The sequence below is a fragment of the Bombina bombina genome, chromosome 1 (assembly GCF_027579735.1).
Source record: "Bombina bombina isolate aBomBom1 chromosome 1, aBomBom1.pri, whole genome shotgun sequence".
Lineage (NCBI taxonomy): Eukaryota > Metazoa > Chordata > Amphibia > Anura > Bombinatoridae > Bombina > Bombina bombina.
Window position 1 is genome coordinate 531203228 of NC_069499.1, and position 22278 is coordinate 531225505.

The window sequence follows — 22278 nt, forward strand, 5'->3', positions numbered from 1 at the left end:
GTATAAACTATGATTTGAAGTGTGTATACACTGTGATAGAATGTGTATGGATTTACCAAATATAATTTCTTTAAATAAATATAATTACTTTGAATCATAAATATTGTGTGGTTCTGGTGTTATGTAGTGTCTCTCCAAAAAATGTGAACAAATAAACAAACAAAAACAAAACGTTGATTCTTAAAATTCTTCAAGGACAATTTTATAAAATCCTTCTATTTATCCAAAAAGTGTATGCTCGGTGTATTATCACTGTACCTTTAAATAAATTGATGTGCCTCTAAATAAAATTGATACACAAATTGTGCTTCAAAATGGATAGACAAACAAATCGTTATGAATTTGAAACGTGATGAATTTAAAACGTGATGAATTTAAAACGTGATGAATTTAAATGAATAAACAAACAAATAAATGACTTAACTTCTAGGTGAATAAACAAACAAATCGTGATAAATTCAAAAACTTTACTAAGATAAAAAACAGTATAAGATCGTTTCAATCGTATTTTATGGTTATACCATACATTGAATCTGTTTAGAGCATGTGGGGGTACATCTTTATCGTAAAACAATGCTAAAAGTTCGGATTTTTAATCCTTATGATGGAAGTTCGGATTTGTAATCCTTATGGTTTTCTTAAGTTGTGGCCACAACCAATTTTAAAACAGTTAAAATCCAAATGTAGTACTGTGCTGTTGTTAATTTTGCAGTTTATTCTCCCCCTAACCGGACCTCTGATATTCCTTACCTCCGTGTTTTCTTTGTATTACCTTGGGTTCTGGGAAGAGTGCTACTTGCACATTTCTATACATCTGATATTGGGAGCATATCAGATTTGGGGAAGCTAGTTGAGTCCCATCTACGTATCACTCCACACTTTCCTTTTCTTACGTTCTCGGGTATTGTTTGTTTAAACAATTTGGGGCCCGGACCTGTTTTCTCCCTGGAGCTTCCGGTTGCTGAGGCTTCGATCAGCGTTTTCCCTTGTGGATCCCGTTGTGGGTTGTTACCGGACTTTTAGGCTTGAGGGCTGCTTTGGGGTTCCCCAGTTCCTGGGAACTTGGGCTATGTCCTTACTCTGACTCCTTGACCTGGTCACGGTTGGCCAGGTTTTCTGAGTGACTGTTGCTCATTGGGCTGTTTTGCGCCCTATGGTCGGATTCCCTGGGTCAACTTGCTGTAGTAACCCTTGGATTAACGGCTCTGCAGACAAATGGGTTTGCAGTGTCTCTACTGCGGCTATTGCGCATGGAATATGTGTTAGAGAGCTAGTCTTAGGGGGATCCCTTCCAAGGTGCATCTGTGTTGGGGATTGATTTGTCCTTTAGCCTGGGGCTTCGTGGCCTGTGGACAGGTGCTGCCTTTTGGCTCCATTCCTTATCTTAGGATGAGGGCTTATGCTCCTTTTTCTAGAGATGTAGTCCCTTTCTTAGGGTTAGGGCTTCTCCTGGTTTCAGGAGGTTGGAATTGTGGGTTAACCTTCAGAAAGAGGTGTTCTCTCTGGGTTGTTACATTCTATTTGGAGTCTTGCTGGCTCCGTGTTGAGACTATGTTGGGCCTTTTTGTTAGATACTTGGGTCTACAGCCTTGTCTGTTCTTGGAGTCAGGTTGTACCTGTGCTCGGTTGGATGGCGGTGGCCATTCTTCGTCTTGTTTTTTAGCTGCTTTTGGGGTTTTCCTGTTCCCCTGTTTTATACCTGCCGATGCTTGGGCTGGCCCGGCTGGGAGTGGGTTCTAAGACGTTGTCTTTTTCAGGGCCTAGGTAAGCATAGAGTTAGCTCCCTAGGCTTACAAGCAGGAGGTCCAGGTTTACACTACCTTCGGGTTCTGGGTGTAATCTCTCTTCTTCGGGGGCCTCGATTTAGGTTCTATGTATCCCCTTTTGGAGACCTGTGTGTAGGTCTGGTGGCTGGATTGCCTAGAGTGTGCCCTCTGTCTGGGGGCTTCTTTTTTGCAGTCTGTCTTCTTGCTGGCCGCTTCTGCTTCTCAGCAGTATTCTTCTGTGTCATCCTGATGTTTTGTGCGTGTTCTTGACTCAGGGTTTCGTCTTGGTTGTTGCACGTTTTTTTTGTGGTAGAATACTTTGTATTTTAAGTTTGGACAACGTGAGGACTCAGTCTTCAGTTGTCTTTCAGTGCTTTGCATGAGGTTTGAGAGTACAGTTTTTCTGTTCCTATGACGGTCTTATACCTCTGCTTTTTGCCGGGTATAGGCGTAGCCTCCCCCTATCTGTCAGGACTCGCTATGAGTTTTTTTTTTTTTTCTTTTTTTGGATGTGGTGTACTTTCTGTTTTCCTTCGGGTCTCCCTTGCCTTGTCCCTTGGGAGTTCTGGCTGGTGTCCCCTTCATTAGTGCGGAGTGAGTGGTGGGGGACCGACTGTTGGGTGTTGGTGTCTCATTTGTGGTCTCTAGCTAGGCTGCTGGACTATCTGCAGGTCAGGGTCCTTGGGGCTTTTCCTTTTAAGTTCTCTCGGCTTCGGGCGAAGCAGGGGTTTTTGTTGGGCAGTGGTTTCAGGCTTAGTGTCCTCAGAATGGGCCGCCTATTTGTACCCTCCCGTCTTGGCATTCAGTGTCCTCTATAGCTTGGGTATTGTTTTCCCAAAAGTAATGAATGCAGCTGTGGACTCTTTCCATTTAAGAAGAAAAACATAAATTATGCTTACCTGATAATTTTCTTTTCTTCTGATGGAACGAGTCCACAGCTCCCCACCCGTATGTGGGCATCCTTCTTTTTTTTTTTTTATTCTTCTGGCACCTTTCACCCTGATATTTCTTCTACTGTTCCTTGTTCATCTGCTGAATGACTGGGGGATGAGGGGAGTTGGAGGAGTATTTAAGCCTTTGGCTGGGGTGTCTTTGCCTCCTCCTGGTGGCCAGGTTCTTTTTTCCCAAAAGTAATGAATGCAGCTGTGCACTCTTTCCATCAGAAGAAAAGAAAATTATCAGGTAAGCATAATTTATGATATATATTACACCATATTATGATTTATTTAACAAAAATAAAGGCAAAATGGAGAAGCCATGTTTGAAAAACTAAGTAAACCTGTACTGCTTCCATAGGAATTAAGAGGCTCTGTAGCAGTCAAGCGCTGCTAATCAAGTGTGACCACCTCTATAAAAGCTGAAGTTTAGCAGATGGCTTTTCTAGGGCATTCAGGTATGTGTCAACACAATGCCAAGGAGGAAAGACATCAGCAATGTTCTTAGACCAGCAATTGTTGCTGCCTATCAATCTGGGAAGGGCTATATTAGGCTATTTCCAAACAATTTAAATGCCATCATTCTACAGTTGAATGTTTTCCACTGTGTGAAAAATCTTTTTAAGACAGTTGCCAATCTTCCCAGGAGTGGACGTCCCAGCATATTCACCCCAAAGTCAGACTGTGCAATGCTCAGAAAATTGCAAAAAAAGAGTTACATCTCAGACTCTACAGGCCTCAGTTAGCATGTTAAATGTTAAAGTTCATGGCAGTTCAATTAGAAAAAGACTAAACCAGTATGGTTTTTATGAAAGAGTTGCCAGGTGAAAGCCTCTTCTCTAAAAAAAAGAACATAGCAGCAACTTAAGTTTGCAAAGTTGCATCTGAACAAACCACTAGACTCCTGGAACAATGTCCTTTGGACAGACGAGATCAAAGTGGAGATGTTTGGCAAAAACCAAACAAATCATATCAGCACAAACACCTCATACCAACTGTCAAGCACAGTTGTGGAGGGGTTGATGATTTGGACTTGTTTTGGAGTTACAGGACCTGGCACCTTGCAGTCATTGTCGAACATGAACTCCTCTGCATACCAAAGTATTCTAGAGTCAGATGTGAGGCCATCTGGCCGACAGCTAAAGCTTGGTAGAAATTGGGTCATGCAACAGGATAATGATCCCAAGCACACCAGCAAATTACTACAAAATGGCTGAAAAAGGAAAGAATCAAGGTGTTGCTATGGCCCAGTCAAAGTCCAGACCGACCTCAACCCGATTTAAATGCTGTGGCAGGGCCTTTTAAGGGATACTGAACCCAATTTTTTTCTTTGATGATTCAGATAGACCATGCAATTTTAAGCAACTTTTTTTATTTACACCTATTATCAATTATTCGTTCTCTTGTTATCTTTATTTGAAAAAGCAGTTATCTAAGCTTGGGAGCTGGCCCATTTTTGGTTCAGACCCTGGATAGCGTTTGCTGATTGGTGGCTACATTTAGCCACCAATCGGCAAGCGCTACCCAAGTGCTGAACCAAAGATGGGGCCAGCGTGTGAGCTTGCATACCTGCTTTTTGTAAAATAAAGATACCAAGAGTACGAAGAAATTTGTTAAAAGGCGTACATCACAGGAAGTTACTTAAAATTGCGTGCTCTATTTAAATCGTAAAGTGTCCCTTTTAAGAGAGCTGTGCATAAACTAATGCCTGCAAACCACAATGAACTGAAGCGATGTTGTAAAAAAGAGTGGCCAAATTTTCTCAACAACTAGACTGATAAAGTCATACAGAAAACAATTACTTCAAGTTATTGCTGCTAAAGGTGGTTCTACAAGCTATTAAATCATAAGGTGTACTTATTTCTTTCATGTAATTAACAAGAGTCCATGAGCTAGTGACGTATGGGATATACATTCCTACCAGGAGGGGCAAAGTTTCCCAAACCTTAAAATGCCTATAAATACACCCCTCACCACACCCACAAATCAGTTTTACAAACTTTGCCTCCAAGGGAGGTGGTGAAGTAAGTTTGTGCTAGATTCTACGTTGATATGCGCTCCGCAGCAAGTTGGAGCCCGGTTTTCCTCTCAGCGTGCAGTGAATGTCAGAGGGATGTGAGGAGAGTATTGCCTATTGAATGCAGTGATCTCCTTCTACGGGGTCTATTTCATAAGGTTCTCTGTTATCGGTCGTAGAGATTCATCTCTTACCTCCCTTTTCAGATCGACGATATACTCTTATATTTACCATTTCCTCTACTGATTCTCGTTTCAGTACTGGTTTGGCTTTCTACAAACATGTAGATGAGTGTCCTGGGGTAAGTAAGTCTTATTTTCTGTGACACTCTAAGCTATGGTTGGGCACTTTATTTATAAAGTTCTAAATATATGTATTCAAACATTTATTTGCCTTGACTCAGAATGTTCAACTTTCCTTATTTCCAGACAGTCAGTTTCATATTTGGGATTATGCTTTAATTATCATATTTTTCTTACCTCAAAAATTTGACTTTTTCCCTGTGGGCTGTTAGGCTCGCGGGGGCTGAAAATGCTTCATTTTATTGCGTCATTCTTGGCGCGGACTTTTTTGGCGCAAAAATTCATTTCGTTTCCGGCGTCATACGTGTCGCCGGAAGTTGCGTCATTTTTTTGACGTTATTTTGCGCCAAAAATGTCGGCGTTCCGGATGTGGCGTCATTTTTGGCGCCAAAAGCATTTAGGCGCCAAATAATGTGGGCGTCTTATTTGGCGCCAAAAAATATGGGCGTCGTTTTTGTCTCCACATTATTTCAGTCTCATTTTTCATTTGCTTCTGGTTGCTAGAAGCTTGATGTTTGGCATTTTTTTCCCATTCCTGAAACTGTCTTATAAGGAATTTGTTCTATTTTGCTTTATATGTTGTTTTTTCTCTTACATATTGCAAGATGTCTCACGTTGCATCTGAGCCAGAAGATACTACAGGAAAACCTCTGCCTGCTGGATCTACCAAAGCTAAGTGTATCTGCTGTAAACTTTTGGTAGCTATTCCTCCAGCTGTTGTTTGTATTAAATGTCATGACAAACTTGTTAATGCAGATAATATTTCCTTTAGTGATGTACCATTGCCTGTTGCAGTTCCCTCAACATCTAAGGTGCAGAATGTTCCTGATAACATAAGAGATTTTGTTTCTGAATCCATAAAGAAGGCTTTGTCTGTTATTTCTCCTTCTAGTAAACGTAAAAAGTCTTTTAAATCTTCTCTCTCTACAGATGAATTTTTAAATGAACACCATCATTCTGATTCTTTGGACTCTTCTGGTTCAGAGGATTCTGTCTCAGAGATTGATGCTGATAAATCTTCATATTTATTTAAGATGGAATTTATTCGCTCTTTACTTAAAGAAGTACTAATTGCTTTAGAAATAGAGGATTCTAGTCCTCTTGATACTAATTCTATACGTTTGGATAAGGTTTTTAAAGCTCCTGCGGTTATTCCAGAAGTCTTTCCTGTTCCTAATGCTATTTCTGCAGTAATTGCTAAGGAATGGGATAGATTGGGTAATTCATTTACTCCTTCTAAACGTTTTAAGCAATTATATCCTGTTCCGCCTGACAGATTAGAATTTTGGGACAAAATCCCTAAAGTTGATGGGGCTATTTCTACCCTTGCTAAACGTACTACCATTCCTACATCAGATGGTACCTCGTTTAAGGATCCTTTAGATAGAAAAATTGAATCTTTTCTAAGAAAAGCTTATCTATGTTCAGGTAATCTTCTTAGACCTGCTATATCATTGGCTGATGTTGCTGCAGCTTCAACTTTTTGGTTGGAAACTCTAGCGCAACAAGTAACAAATCGTGTTTCTCATGATATTATTATTCTTCTCCAGCATGCTAATAATTTCATCTGTGATGCCATTTTTGATATTATTAGAGTTGATGTTAGATTTATGTCTCTGGCTATCTTAGCCAGAAGAGCTTTATGGCTTAAGACTTGGAATGCTGATATGGCTTCTAAATCAACTCTACTTTCCATTTCTTTCCAGGGAAACAAATTATTTGGTTCTCAGTTGGATTCTATTATTTCAACTGTTACTGGTGGGAAAGGAACTTTTTTACCACAGGATAAAAAGTCTAAAGGTAAAAACAGGGCTAACAATCGTTTTCGTTCCTTTCGTTTCAACAAAGAACAAAAGCCTGATCCTTCGTCCTCAGGAGCAGTTTCAGTTTGGAAACCATCTCCAGTCTGGAATAAATCCAAGCCTGCTAGAAAGGCAAAGCCTGCTTCTAAGTTCACATGAAGGTACGGCCCTCATTCCAGTTCAGCTGGTAGGGGGCAGGTTACGTTTTTTCAAAGAAATTTGGATCAGTTCTGTTCACAATCTTTGGATTCAGAACATTGTTTCAGAAGGGTACAGGATTGGTTTCAAGATGAGACCTCCTGCAAAGAGATTTTTTCTTTCCCATGTCCCAGTAAATCCAGTGAAAGCTCAAGCATTTCTGAATTGTGTTTCAGATCTAGAGTTGGCTGGAGTAATTATGCCAGTTCCAGTTCCGGAACAGGGGATGGGGTTTTATTCAAATCTCTTCATTGTACCAAAGAAGGAGAATTCCTTCAGACCAGTTCTGGATCTAAAATTATTGAATCGTTATGTAAGGATACCAACGTTCAAGATGGTAACTGTAAGGACTATATTGCCTTTTGTTCAGCAAGGGAATTATATGTCCACAATAGATTTACAGGATGCATATCTGTATATTCCGATTCATCCAGATCATTATCAGTTCCTGAGATTCTCTTTTCTAGACAAGCATTACCAATTTGTGGCTCTACCGTTTGGCCTTGCTACAGCTCCAAGAATTTTCACAAAGATTCTCGGTGCCCTTCTGTCTGTAATCAGAGAACAGGGTATTGTGGTATTTCCTTATTTGGACGATATCTTGGTACTTGCTCCGTCTTTACATTTAGCAGAGTCTCATACGAATCGACTTGTGTTGTTTCTTCAAGATCATGGTTGGAGGATCAATTTACCAAAAAGTTCTTTGATTCCTCAAACAAGGGTAACCTTTCTGGGTTTCCAGATAGATTCAGTGTCCATGACTTTGTCTTTAACAGACAAGAGATGTCTAAAATTGATTACAGCCTGTCGAAACCTTCAGTCTCAATCATTCCCTTCGGTAGCCTTATGCATGGAAATTCTAGGTCTTATGACTGCTGCATCGGACGCGATCCCCTTTGCTCGTTTTCACATGCGACCTCTTCAGCTCTGTATGCTGAACCAATGGTGCAGGGATTACACGAAGATATATCAATTAATATCTTTAAAACCGATTGTTCGGCACTCTCTAACGTGGTGGACAGATCACCATCGTTTAATTCAGGGGGCTTCTTTTGTTCTTCCGACCTGGACTGTAATTTCAACAGATGCAAGTCTCACAGGTTGGGGAGCTGTGTGGGGATCTCTGACGGCACAAGGAGTTTGGGAATCTCAGGAGGTGAGATTACCGATCAATATCTTGGAACTCCGTGCAGTTTTCAGAGCTCTTCAGTTTTGGCCTCTTCTGAAGAGAGAATCGTTCATTTGTTTTCAGACAGACAATGTCACAACTGTGGCATACATCAATCATCAAGGAGGGACTCACAGTCCTCTGGCTATGAAAGAAGTATCTCGAATTTTGGTTTGGGCGGAATCCAGCTCCTGTCTAATCTCTGCGGTTCATATCCCAGGTGTAGACAATTGGGAAGCGGATTATCTCAGTCGCCAAACGTTGCATCCGGGCGAATGGTCTCTTCACCCAGAGGTATTTCTTCAGATTGTTCAAATGTGGGGGCTCCCAGAGATAGATCTGATGGCCTCTCATCTAAACAAGAAACTTCCCAGGTATCTGTCCAGATCCCGGGATCCTCAGGCGGAGGCAGTGGATGCATTATCACTTCCTTGGAAGTATCATCCTGCCTATATCTTTCCGCCTCTAGTTCTTCTTCCAAGAGTAATCTCCAAGATTCTGAGGGAATGCTCGTTTGTTCTGCTAATAGCTCCGGCATGGCCTCACAGGTTTTGGTATGCGGATCTTGTCCGGATGGCATCTTGCCAACCATGGACTCTTCCGTTAAGACCAGACCTTCTGTCTCAAGGTCCTTTTTTCCATCCGGATCTGAAATCCTTAAATTTAAAGGTATGGAGATTGAACGCTTGATTCTTGGTCATAGAGGTTTCTCTGACTCCGTGATTAATACTATGTTACAGGCTCGTAAATCTGTATCTCGAGAGATATATTATAGAGTCTGGAAGACTTATATTTCTTGGTGTCTTTCTCATCATTTTTCTTGGCATTCTTTTAGAATACCGAGAATTTTACAGTTTCTTCAGGATGGTTTAGATAAGGGTTTGTCCGCGAGTTCTTTGAAAGGACAAATCTCCGCTCTTTCTGTTCTTTTTCACAGAAAGATTGCTATTCTTCCTGATATTCATTGTTTTGTACAAGCTTTGGTTCGTATAAAACCTGTCATTAAGTCAATTTCTCCTCCATGGAGTTTGAATTTGGTTTTGGGAGCTCTTCAAGCTCCTCCGTTTGAACCTATGCATTCATTGGACATTAAATTACTTTCTTGGAAAGTTTTGTTCCTTTTGGCCATCTCTTCTGCTAGAAGAGTTTCTGAATTATCTGCTCTTTCGTGTGAGTCTCCTTTTCTGATTTTTCATCAGGATAAGGCGGTGTTGCGAACTTCTTTTGAATTTTTACCTAAAGTTGTGAATTCCAACAACATTAGTAGAGAAATTGTGGTTCCTTCATTATGTCCTAATCCTAAGAATTCTAAGGAGAAATCATTGCATTCTTTGGATGTTGTTAGAGCTTTGAAATATTATGTTGAAGCTACGAAATCTTTCCGTAAGACTTCTAGTCTATTTGTTATCTTTTCCGGTTCTAGGAAAGGCCAGAAAGCTTCTGCCATTTCTTTGGCATCTTGGTTGAAATCTTTAATTCATCTTGCCTATGTTGAGTCGGGTAAAATTCCGCCTCAAAGAATTACAGCTCATTCTACTAGGTCAGTTTCTACTTCCTGGGCGTTTAGGAATGAAGCTTCGGTTGACCAGATCTGCAAAGCAGCAACTTGGTCCTCTTTGCATACTTTTACTAAATTCTACCATTTTGATGTATTTTCTTCTTCTGAAGCAGTTTTTGGTAGAAAAGTTCTTCAGGCAGCGGTTTCAGTTTGAATCTTCTGCTTATGTTTTTTGTTAAACTTTATTTTGGGTGTGGATTATTTTCAGCAGGAATTGGCTGTCTTTATTTTATCCCTCCCTCTCTAGTGACTCTTGTGTGGAAAGATCCACATCTTGGGTAGTCATTATCCCATACGTCACTAGCTCATGGACTCTTGTTAATTACATGAAAGAAAACATAATTTATGTAAGAACTTACCTGATAAATTCATTTCTTTCATATTAACAAGAGTCCATGAGGCCCACCCTTTTTTGTGGTGGTTATGATTTTTTTGTATAAAGCACAATTATTCCAATTCCTTATTTTATATGCTTCGCACTTTTTTTCTTATCACCCCACTTCTTGGCTATTCGTTAAACTGATTTGTGGGTGTGGTGAGGGGTGTATTTATAGGCATTTTAAGGTTTGGGAAACTTTGCCCCTCCTGGTAGGAATGTATATCCCATACGTCACTAGCTCATGGACTCTTGTTAATATGAAAGAAATGAATTTATCAGGTAAGTTCTTACATAAATTATGTTTTTTTCACACATGGCTTCTCCAATTTGGCTTTATTTTTGTTAAATAAATCATAACACAGTGTAATTTATCATGTGTTGTTCATCTGAGGTTGTATTTATCTAATTTTAAGACCTCATTTTTTTAAATTCTTGTATTATATTTTAACTCATTTGCATTAATGTTTTGTAGATGATCCATTTATATAGCTCATCTGGGACTGTTTTTGTAAAAATTATACTTTTGCTTATTTATTTTTTTTAATAACATTGTGCTGATCTTCAGACTCCCAACCAAGCCCCAGAGTTTTAGATGTATACTGATGTCTATAGATTCCTGCAGGTCCTTTTTGTATTTGTCTTTTCATAAGCAAGGGAGGGGGGAGTGTTTGCTCTTCATGTTTTTCCAGCCCCTTTTAGTGTGTCTCAGCCTAACATTATCAACCGTGCTAGACAGGGGGCTTCTAAGTAAGTTTTTAAAAGATTGTATACTGGATTTTTAGACCAGTATCTGCATATTCTTTTTTATAGTTGTCTATTACATGCAATTATATGAAAATTTGTGTATGCTGTCCCTTTAATTTGAAACGCACTTTCATCACTCATGTCTTGTTCTCTAGTTATGAGTTCCTATTTTTTCCTCCTTTCAGTAACCAGTTTAAACAAAAAATCTTAATGCAACAGCTAAACCTGCACTGTAGTAACTAAATATGTGATTATTTTATTGGATATGAAACGTTGTGTGACAGTATTACACTTAAGGTTATAAAATTCACTGTTGTTTTTAGGCAACTAAATGACCATGGAATCTGGTGCAGAGACTCAGCAGAGTGGAGATGCAGCTGTCACAGAGGCTGAAGCTCAGCAGATGACAATACAAACACAGCCACAGATTGCAACGTTAGCGCAGGTGATGTGCAATCGGTTTGATATTTAATTACAAAAGCAGCCATTACATTTCACACCTCATTATATGTTATAAGAAAAATGTTATACATTTATACTACTGCAATGCTTGTTTTCACTTTATTTTTTAAAACGTGTATTGCTGAATTATATCGTATAACATTCTAGAATTCCCCATCAAATCCTGTCTCTGTAAATAGCTGTAATGAAACCTCAATGCATGAAAACCCATTGTTTCATGTTTTAAAGCTCCATCCCTTCCTTCTATCCACCACTGTTAAGTTTTTACATACAGTACATAAAAGAGACAAGTGTTAAACCAGTGAATAACAAAAAATTACGTTTTTTTAAATTACAGACTATTTCCGATCTCAATGAGAGCCTTTTACTGAACTTCTGCATCTCACTAGGTACATTGGGCAATGGGGGCAACGTCTTGGTTTTCTGTCATCACCCTCAGGGAGACTCATTTCTAAGGGTCATAATTTGCATGAATAAGATTAGAACCAAAAGAGTCTGCTCTTGGGATGGTGACTAACAACAAAATAGCCTATTATGCTTTTTGGCTGTTCCCTTTTTGAGTGCTTCCTTTTTATGTATTTTTAATACATATATTTTAAAATGTGAACACAGTTCTGCAGTTTTCAAATAGATTAATGTATCAGCAGAGACTGAACTATATTAGAATAGATTAACATCTTGTTTTCTGCAATTGTTTTTAAAGATCAAACTCCACCCACTACTTTCATTATTTGTCTGGAGATGCACTGGGCTTGCCACTGTGATTGTGCTATGTGGCAAGATCAGGCGTGTGAAGCCAGCACTGTGCTTCTTCAGTTTTCAGCACTGGGAAATCCACAGTTGTCTGACTTAAATTACCTGTAAATGGGGCAAAATAAATAATGAAAGTATAATGCAAAGTGGTTTTGCTACATAAAGAAGTATGACAAGGCTGCTGTTTATTGGGATATTTTAGCGTTGATACTTGTGTATTTCTTGAATTCTCAGAACAGGAAATGCATGCTGCTACATATCACTTCAAGCCAATTAGAGAAAAAGAACTGCAATAAATGCAATTTTATATTGACTTCATAACCTATGCTAGCCTTGTTTGCTGACTCAAACTTGGATGGGCTTCTACAGGTTATGGGTGTAGTTTGGCTATTGTAAATCAAATACAACAAACAGGATGGTTTAAAACATATTTATACTTGGCTGATATGTTCTTTATTTTTTAAATCTTTTATTTATAACCAACAGTGGATGCATAACAGTCAGGTTGCAAATATTGCGCCACGCAGGGCCAAATTACGTATAGCATAGCATGACATAGAAAAAAAAACAAAAAAAACAAAACAGACATAATTACATCATTATATATATTAGACAGCATTTTGGCCATAGATGGGCTCCTTAATAAGGAGCATACACTGCTGGAATTTACTTTCCTTTTTCTCTCCTTTTCTCCCTTTTTCCTTTCATTGGTTATAACACAAGACATTTTAATATTTACATCTGTTACATATACAGCATCTTATTATACCCCTCAGGGTAAATTAACAATCTATTCCAATTATAGGTGTATAAGAAAAAAAAAAAAAGCAAAGAAAAAGAGACAACAAGTTCTAACTTTGTCCTTGTTATTTAACTCGATCCAAGTCGTAATTTAACTATTTTTGTGAGACTTCAGCATAAAGAACAAAAGCAAAACAACAATAAATATATTAAGCTTACATCTCATAATTCAACAAGAATCGTTTATTTTTATTTTACTTTACTAGGGGACCCGCCAGTCTTCCTATATAATCAAAATAGTGACTTATTTAATTTATCCATTCCCAGAGGAGGGGAAGGGGAGAAAATTTTTTTTTATCCTTTTCCCTTTCTTTTCTTTCTACAATAGTTAGCCGGACAATCATTATTCCCTTTTTTACCATATCCCTAAGATAACTAATTCTGAATTTCTAAATGGAAATATTAAATGATCAATTTCTTGTTTAGGAAATATTTTTATAAAAGATGACCATTTTTGAAAAAAACTGCGCACAGCTGGTATATCATATAGTTTCGTGTTGTATTGCTCTAAAATGCACTGTTTTTTTATACAATTTTTGATTTCTGACATAGATGGAACTGATGTTTCTTTCCATTTCTTGAAAATCAAATATCTAGTTGCTAAAATGGCAACATTAACAATTTTTTTCCTATCAGAGGGAACTCTTGAATCTAATCCGAGAAATATTATATTTGTGTATGAAAGATCCAGGTGGGAGGCTCCCACTTTTCTATTCAACCAATATTCCAACTTCTTCCATATCCCTTTTAATTTTGGGCAGTCCCAGACCATGTGCTTAAGATTGGCTGCCCTCATTGAACATTTCGGGCATTTATTAAAGTGCAGATTCCCCCATCTGTAGCCTTTTTCAGGAGTGAAATACGTCATGTAAAGAAGTTTTATATGAGATTCTCTCCATGTGGCAGAGAGGGTTGTTTGCTTCACTTCCAATAGAGATGTTTGAATACCTTCTACCTCCACTTGTTCTGGTGCTAAGCTAATCGCCCATTTAGATTGTATTCTCGTTATATTATTTCTACCTTTTTCTGAGTTTAAAATTTGATAGCAGTAGGTCATTGATATCCGCCCTCTTTTGGCCTGTGCCAACCAATTCTCTAATAATCCTAGTGACCAGTTCCAGCCCGAATTGTTTATTAGCTTCCAAGCGTAATGTCTTGCCTGTAGGTAAATGTAAAAATCCTTTTGGGCGAGATCAAACTCCATTCTTAGATCAGCAAATGATTTTATATGCCTTCGTGTTGTATCTATTAATTGATTAATCTTTTCTATACCTACTTCTTGCCACCTTTGTAGAGGTACTGATTGTAGACCTACTTCAAACTGAGGGTTCCCCATTAGTGGTAAATATCTAGATACCCTTCTATCTATTTCTAATAATTTACATATTTTTGACCATGCCTTAATTGGAGTAATAATAGATTTAATTTTTTTTATTTCTTTTGGTATATTACCGATGTCCAAATGTATTAATGCTATTGGGGAGTAAGGAAATATTATATTCTTTTCTAAATCATTATCAGTTATATAATCTTTCAAGCAGATCCAATCTACTACTATTCGGGCCAGACTTGCCAAATTATATAAACGAAGATCTGGCAAAGCACAGCCTCCAAGTTTTTGAGGTAAACATAGTTTTTCTAAGGCAATTCTAGGCTTTCTACTTTGCCATAAAAATTTTCTAAGCGCCGTTTTTAAAGTCTTAATATCCTTTTCCTTTAAAAGGACTGGAATATTTTGAGAGATATAAAAAATTTTCGGGAGTAAAATCATTTTATACAGGGCAATTCGGCCCGAGAGCGAGATGGGAAGGTTCTGCCAGTTCTTCATTGAATTTATAATTAAGTTTAAAATTGGTGGTATATTCAGGCTATACCATTTTTCTGGTATTGAGGATATTACCACCCCTAGATATCTGAATGAATCTTTAACAATTTTGAAGGGTATGTTTTTCTCAAATTGGTCATTCCGTTTTAACCAAAATAATTCAGATTTGGATGCGTTTAATTTATATCCCGAGAAAGAGCCAAATTGATTTATTATTGATATCATTTTAGGAATATTTGTCTGCGTCTTTCTCATGTAAATTAAGATATCGTCAGCATATAGTGCTATCTTCCATTCTCTCTTCCCTATTATTAACCCCTCTATTTCCTGTCTAATTAATATTGCAAGGGGTTCTATTGCTGTATCAAAAAGCAAAGGGGAAAGGGGACAACCCTGCCTTGTACCTCTGGCCAAAGCTATGTCTGATGATTCATTAGCATTCACTATTATCTTCGTAGAAGCTTTACTGTATAAGTTTTCTATAAATTTAGAGAATTGACCCCCAACCCCAAATTTAGTCAGTGTATAAAGAAGATGATCATGATGGACTGAGTCAAACGCTTTTTTCAGCGTCCACGGTTATTACTGCCTTGTCACATTTATCTTGTCCTTTGTCTAGCTCAGTATTTGATTCTGTTTTAAAATAATCCATCGTAAGAAATAACTCTCGGATCTTTGCTGAAGAATTTCTATTGGTTAAAAATCCCGCTTGATCTTTATGTATTATAGACGGGAGAAGGATTTGCATTCTTTGGGCAAGAATAGAGGTCATTAATTTGTAGTCCGCATTCAACAAGGCTATAGGTCTGTAGGACTCTTTCTGTGTTAAGTCCTTTCCAGATTTTGGTATTAATGTTGTGTAGGAGGCCACAAAGCCAGAGGATGGCGAATTACCTTCAATATATATATCATTATATAGTCTTGTTAAATGCGGAACTATTACTGGTGATTAATAGACATGTTCTCTATGCTCTTTCTTACCTCTAACTCAGTGAAGGGGGAATTTATCTTTTCATTTAATTCTTCTGTTATGTTTGGGCAGGAGATATTTTCCCAAAATTTATCACATTCTTTTTTGTTTGATGTCTTTAATGAATAAAGGTCTTTATAGTATTCTGTCATTATTTTTAAAATTTCCTCAGTTTTTGTAAATAATTTATCCCCTTTCCTAACAGATTCAATTAATGCACTTCCCTTATCCTGTTTACCTAGATTAGCAAGAAGTTTACCCACTTTGTTACCATATTTAAATAAATATGCTTGTAATTTTAGTTCTCTTTGAGTGGATTTATGTAGGAGGAAGGTATCTTTCTTCTTTTACTTGTTTATATTTATTCCATGTTTCCGGAGTTTTATTAAGTATGTAGTTATGATAGGAATTTGATAATGTTTTTGAGATATCCTCCTCCTTCATTTTATATTTTTTTTGTTCTATTGATAATGTATGCTAAAATCTCCCCTCTCATAACTGCTTTTGCTGCTTCCCAAAAAATCAACGGCCGATTAACATATTCACTGTTTAATTGAGCATATTCTTCAAATTTTAAAGTTAGCATAGTTTTAAATTCTGGGTCTGTGGCCAAATATCGTGGAAAGTAGAATAGTAGGTTCTTATTTTTAAGGTTATGTGTGCGTATTTCAAAAGTTATTGGGGCATGGTCGGAAACTGTCACAGGAAGAATCTTAGATTCTGTGTTTAGGTTTAGAAATTTCTCATCCACCAAAAATAAATCAATTCTTGAGAGGGTCTTATGAGCCTTTGAAAGGCATGTATAGCTTTTATAATCCGGGTTATACACCCTCCAAATATCCTTAACATTTAGATTGTAAAATAATCTAGTGAAATTTTTTTTCTCTAAATTATCTTTTTTTGTTCTTTGTACTCGAGCTTCTTGTCTTAATCTATCCAGTACATAATGCGGAGTCATGTTAAAATCTCCTATTATTAGCATTCCCTCTCTTTTAGTAAGTATTTTGGATTGCAAATTATCCCAAAAATCATAATCAATTTTGTTCGGTGCATATATATTACATAATGTATATATGCTCCCAGCAACCTTGAGACGTATTAATAAGAATCTCCCACCTGGATCTATTTCAAGGATAGAGGAAACAGCCTGTAATTTTTTCCCAATTAAAATTGCTACTCCCCCTTTTCTATCCAAAGCAGGAGCTGCAAAAATTTCTTGAACCCATGATTTTTTAAGTTTAATTACCTCCTCTATTTTCATATGGGTTTCCTGAAGGAAGGCTACATCCGTGTTTAATTTCCTTAAATGAGATATGATTATTTTTCTTTTAATAGGGGATGTTAACCCTCCTATATTCCAGGAAACTATTTTACAATTAACCTCTGTGTCCATTGATTAAGCTAATATAAGGAGGAGAAAAAAAAGAAAAAAAAAATGATGAAAATAAAGCCCCCCTCTCGTGGCCCTCCCCCCAGGCCTATATTTATATCATATTCTGTGGATTTTAAGAGATTCCGGGTATCCCTAGCCTGCCCGATTACCCCATGACCTGCGTCTGTGCCACCCAGGTCATTAACCCTGTTTATGGACTGAACATCCAATATAAGCCAATAGAAAAAAAAACAGAAACAAAGTAAGAACCCTTCCTTAAAATTACTGTACAACATTTTACCAACCCTGGTCCTGTTCTCTAATACTCCTTCCTTTTGAACCATTTTACCTACCCCTCCATTTTGTTCCTTTCGTCTTCCCTTACTATGGGGGTATTACCTGTGCTATGTAACTTTCCGCTTCTTTGGGTGTTTCAAAAACCTGAGTTTTATTGTTAATTGTGATTTTTAATTTAGCTGGGTATGTTAGGACAGCCTGGTACCCTTGGTTTATCAACCTAGTACATATTGGCGAAAGTTCTCTTCTCTTGGCTGATGTTTCAGCCGAGAAGTCCTGAAAAAGCAGTATTTTGGAGTTTCCCAGGAAAATGGGTTGGTTTTTTCTAAAGTATTGTAGTAATGTGAGTTTATCCTGGTAGTTCAATAATTTGCCGATAATCGGTCTTGGTCTATCCCTGCCCTTTTCTTTATTTCGCCATCCTAACCTATGTATTCTTTCAATTATAATTTTGGGTTGTGTTTGCGGCATTTGTAATAGATGTGGAATTGTTACTGTAAGTAGTTTGTTTAAGTCTTCGTATTGTTTCTCCTCAGGCACTCCTATTAATCTGATGTTGTTCCTTCTCGCTCGATTTTCTAAGTCCTCCAACTTCAATTCAAATTTAACTATTTTAGAATTTATATCAGCCAATGTGGTGTTATGACTCTGTATAGTATCTTCTAGGTCAGAAATTCTCTGTTCAGCTTCAGAGATCCTATTTGAAAATTGGCGTATTTCAGTAGTTATGACATTCATGTCATGTTTAATCTCACAACGAAGCTCTTCAAATTTAGGGGATAAAGCTTCGGTTATTTTAAAAACTAATGCTTGTATGTCAGTTGATTCATTTATCTGAGGCACATTAAAGCTTGAATGTGTTTCTATTATAGGTTCTTGTACATTTTTATTTTTTTTGTCTCTTTGCCTTGCCGCCATGACCGAAGGAGAAGTCCTGGTTTGTGAAATAAAATATTTATCCATATGTTGGTGAGTGAATTAGTGTGATTTGTGAGGGAGTGACGTGCAGAGGGATGCAATCCAAAAGAGGTGAGATAAGGGGAGGCAAGAAAAAATTAGAGCCCCCCTTAGTGTCAGAAGAAATAAAAAAAAAAAAAAAAAAAGAAGAAAGTGAATAAAGTGATAATGTCAGTGAGTAGTATTAAGGACAAGAAAAAATAGGTAACAATACTATACCAGTTTTTCGGTCACAGGGGCTAAGCAACTAAAAGGAATATTGTTCCCCTATGAGTGAATATTTTGCAATCAGTTAAATGTTCTAAATACTTGTGTATTTTCTTACAGTAACCCTATGTGTGCAGTCACCTATTCAACAGGCAGTGAGTAATAATTTTTACTACAGTATTTTCAACTTTCAAACAGTAGATAGTTTACAACCAATATTACAACCTAAATAGGTCCTTTATCAAAGGGTGTTCCTTATCCTAATTCTTAATAGGTATGTGGGAAGAGAGAGCTCTCAATAGCTTCCCTTGCTTTTTATGTGAATTAGTTTATTTTACCTAGTCTTCCGCGTACCAGGATTGTTCCCATCTAATATACCAGTGGGTGCTGACGCTACCCCTTTAAACCAGCTTAAAAGGTTACCTCTTGACCTATTGTTTTTGGAAATATGTTCATTACCTTTATAACTGGTTTGCTCAAGCTTTTGAAACAATAGAGAATCCTCATTCAGAGGGTACACATTAAATCGATAGCCTTTATCAAACAGGGCCTGTTTTTTATCTCAGAAAGACAAAAATATCAATGGCATTCTTCACTCTCAGATTATCTATATGCTAATCAATGCCATTTCCCCAGTTATTCATATGAAATATTCATTTGCCCCTGGATTATAAACTATTATCAATGTTATTTTGTATATCAAAACCTCTTGTATAGTGCTTTTCTATTTATTTATTTTTTTTTTTTTTAACTGTAAAAAGGGTGACATGCAATTTTCCCTTCACTTCAAAATTACTTAAACAAAAATAATTAATGTGGCCCACATTACAAAGCGAAAAAACAGAAAAGCAGTTCTTGCAGTAGTTGTAGTGGTTTCAATTACCACTGTTTAAATAACCGTCCAGTTACTTTTTAGATTCCAGAGCTCTGGGGGAAAACTTCCTCCCCTAATAGAGTAGAAACATTAGAGACCCAGGAGACCCTTTGTTGTACAGAGTCAATTAGGGTCCTTTAACCCAAAGAAAAAAGTACCTGTCTCAGGACCTGGGGTCGCCTGAGTCGGAACGTCCAGCACCGCCAAGAATAACCACCAAGATGGCTCCAGTACTCCCCCACGCAGCACCGGTGGGGGGGAGCAAAACCAGAGTCAACCCTCCTCCAAAATCGGCAGCACGCCGAACGCTCACAGCGTGGGAAGCGCCTTCCAGCAGACGATCTATGACATCACCCGGTCAGCTGTCGGATCCCCTTCTCGATGCGGAACAGACCGCCTTGTCTTCAGCTGGTCCCCTATCCCGTTACAGCAAGGGCGGACAGTGGAATCCTCTGCTACAGTCAGGGAGTGGCAGCCACCGGGATCCTCCAGCCCCGTTCCAGCGAACACCTGATCCGGTCCGCAGGTGAAGGTAAGCCCAATCACAAAAACTTCTTCCCCCCTGTGTCAAATATCACCTAACCAGCTTAAAGCATACAGCGCTACTAAGCTCCCCCTCACGCAGCACCGGTGGGAGGGGGAGTCTGGAGATGCAGTTTGATGTTTCTTCAGTAGAGTGCTTACAGGGGGGGAAAGGAGAAAAAGAATTTGCTTTTGCACCAAAACTTGGGTGCCTAGTAATAAAAGTTTATGTACCTTGGGTGTTATTATGGCTTCTCGAAATGCTTTGGCTGCAATTGAAGTGACACAGTCAGTCCATTTATTTGCTGCAGTTTGCAGCTCAGTGCGTTAGAGTGGCACTGTTAGAGTGCTGGGAATAGGATAGTATTTCTTTTTCCCTTACTGAAAGAGCCACCCAAGACAAGGGTTTTTAGCACGATATGCTCTGCCAACAGCTCTATCAGGGAACCTGAGAACAGGTGTTTGCACGTCCTTACACCTGTGCTCCTCCCACCAGCTTCCTCTTCCTCTCTCCTTCAGTTTTCAGCACTGGGAAATCCACAGTTGTCTGACTTAAATTACCTGTAAATGGGGCAAAATAAATAATGAAAGTATAATGCGAAGTGGTTTTGCTACATAAAGAAGTATGACAAGGCTGCTGTTTATTGGGATATTTTAGCGTTGATACTTGTGTATTTCTTTAATTCTCAGAACAGGAAATGCATGCTGCTACATATCACTTCAAGCCAATTAGAGAAAAAGAACTGCAATAAATGCAATTTTATATTGACTTCATAACCTATGCTAGCCTTGTTTGCTGACTCAAACTTGGATGGGCTTCTACAGGTTATGGGTGTAGTTTGGCTATTGTAAATCAAATACAACAAACAGGATGGTTTAAAACATATTTATACTTGGCTGATATGTTCTTTAACTAGACTTGACACCTATGTTTTTTATAGCAAGACAACAGAAATGTATTGTGATTTACAAGCTGTTTATTGTCCCTTTACTTGAGCTCCTGTTTGGAGTTACTGTGCACCATGCTTGACCTGCCATTGTTTGGAGCTGGGAATTGATGTATTATCTTAATGTGAGATTGTCCGCATTCCTTATGTTCCCCCTGATTTCTTGGAAGATATTACATGCTGTTCCATTAACTAAAGAGTCTATAACATTTTATTTAACCATACTCATGCATATTATTCAGGCTGTGAGAGACTAATCATTAGCCAGCTCCCTCTATCTCAGTAAATGGTGATTGCACTCATGCTGAAATATACCAAAGTATTTAATTTTATGTTTCCTGCCTTGTTCGAACAGTTTTTTTAAATTGAGGGCCTAAAAAGCATTTACCTGCCCCTGGTAAACTACCTTAATTATATGCTCTTTCAGTTATAGGTACTAAATATATGTATATTTCTCCTAAGGTTTTATTTTCCTTGTAGTAAAAAAGAATACTTCCCAAAGGATGATTCTGGTGCATTACCTAGGGTTATTAAAATTATAAAATAATTTATGCTTACTTGATAAATTAATTTATTTTCATAGTGGTGAGAGTCCACAATCCATTACTTATGGGAATTACTCTTCCCTACCACTAGGAGGAGGCAAAGATTCCCTAAACCCCAAGAACTCTATAAAACCCCATCCACCTCACCAGTACATCAGTCTTAACGTGTAGCTGAGCACAGAGAGGAAGGAAAAGTAATATGAGCCAGCAAAATAGGAGCAGGGAAAAAAAGATGTGCACAAAAAAGGGGGAAAAACCCCCCAAGAAAAAACAGGGTGGGGTTTCATGGACTCTCACCACTATGAAAGAAATGAATTTATCAGGCAAGCATAAGTTGTTTTGTTTCAGACGGGTGGTGAGAGTCCACTATCCATTACTTCAGGGAACTAATACCCAAGCTGTGGAGTACACACGTAAAAACAGAAAAGGGTGGGACCTAAAAAACGTCATTCCAATTACTAGTGGGATATTCACACCTGACCAGCAGTAGGAGGCAAACAGCACTGCAGCAGAGCAGTTAAGTGTCACTTCCCTTACCCATAACCCCCAGTCATCCTTTTTGCCTCTGTCAATGGAGGAAGTGAAGTTGGTGTCTGAAGATTGTATTCTTTTTTTTGGGTACTTTTCCCTGCAAGCAAGGATTTGGGTATAGCTGTGTCCACATCAATCTCTTTAGTAAGAGTATTGGTGGCTTTTAAGCAGTTAGAAAGTGGTGAGATGGTCCTTGCTTTGTTTTCTAACATATTTGCTGCCCTTGGTATAGAAAGCCAGAGTTGGTTACTTTGTTCTTTCTTTTTCTACAGGTCTCTGATTGGAGTATGTTTCATTTCACACCTTGTAAACTGTCTTCCTGCCTGACAGCTGAGTATGCAGGTAA

The 22278-nt window shown here is 38.1% G+C and overlaps 1 protein-coding gene across 4 annotated transcripts in view; it reads left to right on the forward strand.

The window, feature by feature from the left end:
* CREB1 (cAMP responsive element binding protein 1) overlaps positions 1–22278 on the forward strand; it is a 448507-nt gene that overhangs the window by 101577 nt on the left and 324652 nt on the right. For 2 of the 4 annotated variants that reach the window (XM_053698635.1, XM_053698634.1), the window contains one exon: positions 11193–11314. The exons of 1 other annotated variant lie outside the window; for it this stretch is intronic. In XM_053698635.1, the coding sequence (XP_053554610.1) occupies positions 11201–11314 (114 nt within the window). In that variant the 5' untranslated portion in view covers positions 11193–11200. Of the gene's footprint in view, positions 1–11192; positions 11315–11683; positions 11721–22278 lie in introns of those variants that run through there. One more of the 4 variants, XM_053698637.1, reaches the window with a different exon arrangement.